Source organism: Octopus sinensis, unplaced genomic scaffold (assembly GCF_006345805.1).
Source record: "Octopus sinensis unplaced genomic scaffold, ASM634580v1 Contig15874, whole genome shotgun sequence".
Classification (NCBI taxonomy): Eukaryota; Metazoa; Mollusca; class Cephalopoda; order Octopoda; family Octopodidae; genus Octopus; species Octopus sinensis.
The window spans coordinates 17,501-22,500 of NW_021833969.1; the positions used below are offsets into that span (position 1 = coordinate 17,501).

At 43.4% G+C, this 5,000-nt stretch overlaps 1 protein-coding gene across 1 annotated transcript in view; it reads right to left on the reverse strand.

Moving 5' to 3' along the window:
* Positions 1-3: 3 nt before the first annotated feature.
* LOC118761632 overlaps positions 4-5,000 on the reverse strand; it is a 14,256-nt gene continuing 9,259 nt past the window's right edge. Inside the window, exons 3-4 of the mRNA XM_036499716.1 lie at positions 4,387-4,496; positions 4-109 (exon numbers count right to left, since the gene is read on the reverse strand). Of these exons, the coding sequence (XP_036355609.1) occupies positions 63-109; positions 4,387-4,496 (157 nt within the window). The 3' untranslated portion in view covers positions 4-62. The remainder of the gene's footprint in view (positions 110-4,386; positions 4,497-5,000) is intronic.

Genomic DNA, 5,000 nt, shown 5'->3' on the forward strand with positions numbered 1-5,000 from the left:
GTATCTATGTATGTATGTATCTATGTATGTAAGAATATGCAGTTTCTGGAATAATATATATTCTACTTCAAAATCACTGAGATGACCATGGCTTCGTAAGTATGTACAGCTGGAAAATATATTGAAAATATTGTTAGAAATTAATGAAATTAACTCTAAATTCCAGGATGATCATCACACACACACAAAAACCCCCACCATATATATATATATATATATATATATATATATACATACACACACACATACATACATACATACATACATACATACATACATACATACATACATACATACATACATACATACACATATATCCTTATAAAAAGTTTGTTACTAAGTTGACCGCTGAAAACACTAAATAAAATTGATAATATTTCAGCTTTTTCGTGTCATTGAAATTAATTTGACCATTCCACAAATAACTGTGCACCTGTTTTCCAAAGACGGAAAGGCAGGAGTGAGGCGAGTTGGTGATGTATCAGATCCGATTTCTAGCAATCCACGTGCTGTCTTTGTCCTTTCTCACCGTAATGCTTTTTAGACACTCTAAAAATATTCAACCTATCACTGAATCCACCCCCAACTTTCACACACACACATACATACATACATACATACATACATACATACATACATACATACACGACCTACAATCTCGATGTGCTGGATCCGCCTACTACCAGAGCACATGACAATGACCCATAGATCCGCCTACTGCCAAATCACATGACAACGACCCATAGATCCACCCACAAGCAGAACACATGACCACGACCCATAGATCCGCCTACTACCAGAACGCATGACCACGACCCATAGATCCGTCCACTACAAGAACACATGACAACGACCCATAGATCCACCCACTACAAGAACACATGACAACGACCCATAGATCCGCCTACTACCAGAGCACATGACCACGACCTATAGATCCGTCTACTACCAGAGCACATGACCACGACCTATAGATCCGTCTACTACCAGAGCACATGACCACGACCCATACATTCGCCTACTTACCAGAGCACATGACCACGACCTATAGATCCGTCTACTACCAGAGCACATAACCACGACCCATACATCCGCCTACTTACCAGAGCACATGACCACGACCTATAGATCCGTCTACTACCAGAGCACATGACCACGACCTATAGATCCGTCTACTACCAGAGCACATGACCACGACCTATAGATCCGTCTACTACCAGAGCACATGACCACGACCCATACATTCGCCTACTACCAGAGCACATAACAACGACCCATACATCCGCCTACTTACCAGAGCACATGACCACGACCTATAGATCCGTCTACTACCAGAGCACATGACCACGACCTATAGATCCGTCTACTACCAGAGCACATGACCACGACCTATAGATCCGTCTACTACCAGAGCACATGACCACGACCTATAGATCCGTCTACTACCAGAGCACATGACCACGACCTATAGATCCGTCTACTACCAGAGCACATGACCACGACCTATAGATCCGTCTACTACCAGAGCACATGACCACGACTATAGATCCGTCTACTACCAGAGCACATAACCACGACCCATACATCCGCCTACTTACCAGAGCACATGACCACGACCTATAGATCCGTCTACTACCAGAGCACATGACCACGACCTATAGATCCGTCTACTACCAGAGCACATGACCACGACCTATAGATCCGTCTACTACCAGAGCACATGACCACGACCTATAGATCCGTCTACTACCAGAGCACATAACCACGACCCATACATCCGCCTACTTACCAGAGCACATGACCACGACCTATAGATCCGTCTACTACCAGAGCACATAACCACGACCCATACATCCGCCTACTTACCAGAGCACATGACCACGACCTATAGATCCACCCACAACCAGAACACATGACCACGACCCATAGATCCGCCTACTACCAGAACGCATGACCACGACCCATAGATCCGTCCACTACAAGAACACATGACAACGACCCATAGATCCGCCTACTACCAGAGCACATGACCACGACCTATAGATCCGTCTACTACCAGAGCACATGACCACGACCCATACATTCGCCTACTTACCAGAGCACATAACCACGACCCATACATCCGCCTACTTACCAGAGCACATGACCACGACCCATAGATCCGCCTTATATCAGAGCGGTGTTCTTGGACAGCTATTATATCAATGCCATGTGATTTTGCATTTGCACCAAGTTCTTCTAGACGGCCGAGAGAACCGAGGGTGCGGGCATTGAAAGTGCTGAGTATCATATGATTTTTACAGCTGATGAGGTGTTTGTTTGGTGTTGTTTTGTTGAGAGCTGACTCTTCTCCAGCAGGTGATACCCGTCTTTTAAGATTGAGGGCATCACCGTCAATGGATGCCCTTGGAGGTGCAACGTGATCAGAGACAGGACCCGGCAAAGCAGGGGCTGGACCTATATCCGCAGGTATACCATTAGGTCTGGTTCCCAGGGGAAGAGGAACCCTGGTGCAGTTAATTGCAAATTCCATAGTCTTTTCAAATGGCTAATAATGTGTGCGCGCGCCACTACTACACACATTGGAAAGCATTGTACAACCAAGTACTAAAGAAGATCTTTCCTCCTCCATGAAACAAAACTGTTCCCGCTGGACGTCAACCCAGTATTTCTAAGCTACGGACCGAGTGATTTATTGTAAGGTTATCTCCTTAGATAGATTGCCTTCACTACGGCTAAGGAGCCCTTTCTACCCCACTGACACAGGTTGTACTGGTTTAGTTTACCAGTAGTAGGGTCCGATGCTGCATACATCAGACCTGACCTGACAAAGGCAGCCCAATAGCTTTTTGCTTCACTTCATTTCATAGGGCCAAGGGAGGGGAATAAAGAGAGGGGGGAGATGTAAAAAAAGAAGAAAAGAGATGAGAAAGAGAAGGGGAGAGAATAGAGAGATATCCGGTATTGTTGGTGGGGGGGGGCGTGAGGGCGGGCGAACAGCGAACAAGGGACGGTCGGAATTAAGCAAGGGGGGAAGCGAGTAATTTACTTAGCGAAATTCTAAGAGATGGGGCTAAAACTATCCTTTGAGTGATCATTGAAAATGGTTAGCTTACGGAAGAGAAACAACAACAAGCTGTCAGTAATGAAAACATTTAAGGCAACTAACGGCGAGAGGAAACTAGGAATGGAAAAATGAGAGAGAAGAAAGAAGGAGGAGGAAGGGTCATACATATCATCATCTGGAAAAGATTTTCTAACTAGAAAGGGTATGGCCTGGTCAGCCTGTAATGACATGCATAAGATCTGGTCATCAAATCTAAGTAGAGACTTCAAACTTGAAATCTTCAAAGCCACAGTCGAACCAATTCTACTCTATGGCTCAGAAACCTGGACGTTATCAAAGAAGCTTGAGAGTCGGTTGGATGGAACCTACACTCGCCTCCTTATGAGAGCTCAAGATCTCTCGTGGAAGCGTCATCCAACCAAAGTACAAATATATGGGAAACTACCACCAGTATTATCTCTTGTGAAAGGTAGGAGAGTCCAGTTTGCTGGACATTGTTGTAGAGCTGAAAACGAGGCAATTTCTTCTCTTCTCCTTTGGAAGCCATCTGCTTGCGATACCAGAGGGCGCACACTCTCCTACCCTGATGTAATCTCCAGGGATACAAGCATCCAGCAACAGAACCTCCGTACTGCCATGATGGACCGTGAAGTCTGGCGTAGCATGGTAAATTCCATTGTCTTGACCACGGTCGAACAATGATGGTGATGATGACTACCAGAGCACATGACAACGACCCATAGATCCGCCTACTACCAAAACACATGACAACGACTCATAGATCCGCCCACTCCCAGAACACACGACAACGACCCATAGACTGAGGTCAAAATGCATCCAAGAGATTGACTTTATCAGATTTATCAAAATTTATCTCAGACATAAAGAAATTAAAACATATTTCAGAGTCACACACATGTCGCATTTCTTTTGAGGTTCAGTGTATAGCAACACAAACCAACCCTTCATAATCACACGCCAGAGAGCAGGGAAAACAGTTATCAGCACCGATTCTCCGTAAATTTCCCGAAGAAGTATTCCTTGCTCCGAAATACTGAAATACTAGAGAAGAGTATAAACCACTGACTTGTATTATTAATATTTTGGTACAACTTGCATTGTTTTGGCTTAAAAGAAAAACTATTTAAAAGATTTGTTTATGAGACAATGCTTCTTGAAAACCAGACCTTTCCGCGCATGCACACACACACGCTCACACACATGCACACACACACACACGCGCACACATGCATGTGCACACGCCAACACAGAGATATTCAATAAATTAGACTGAAATCAAGAGGCGATGTTTTACTTACAACCAGTGTACGTTTTGCTAGAAATATCGTAGGTTTCATTATTTCCACTTTCTCTTTTGACTTCTAACTTCCTGTAGTCATTCGCAATGGTAAAGTTCGGGTAACTGAAACTAATATATTACAATTGATAAATTGTTTTTCTTATGTTTTTGTTATTTTCTATGTTTACATGTTTTTTTTTAATGTAATCCCACACAAAATCAATTGTACCCTTATCGATCTTTTTGTCAAACCTTAAGGTTCATAACGAAAATATTATCATTATTATAAGGCGGCGAGTTGGCAGAATCTTTAGCATGCCGGATAAAATGCTTAGCAGTATTTTGTCCGTCTATGCATCCTGAATTCAAATTCCGCCGAGGTCAACTGTGCTTATCACTCTTTCGGGGGTCGTTGAAATGATTACCAGTTTGACACTGGTGCCGATGCCATCGACTAACTCCCCCCCGCTTGCGCCCCCAACAAACTGTCAGACGTTCTGCCAACGGGAGAAAGGAATATTATTATGGAATTATAATATTATACAACAATAAGACATAAAGTATATCTGTGAACTTTCCTCTTATATATACGCCGTGAATTTGTTCAAAAGAACAATTATTAAGTAATTAAAG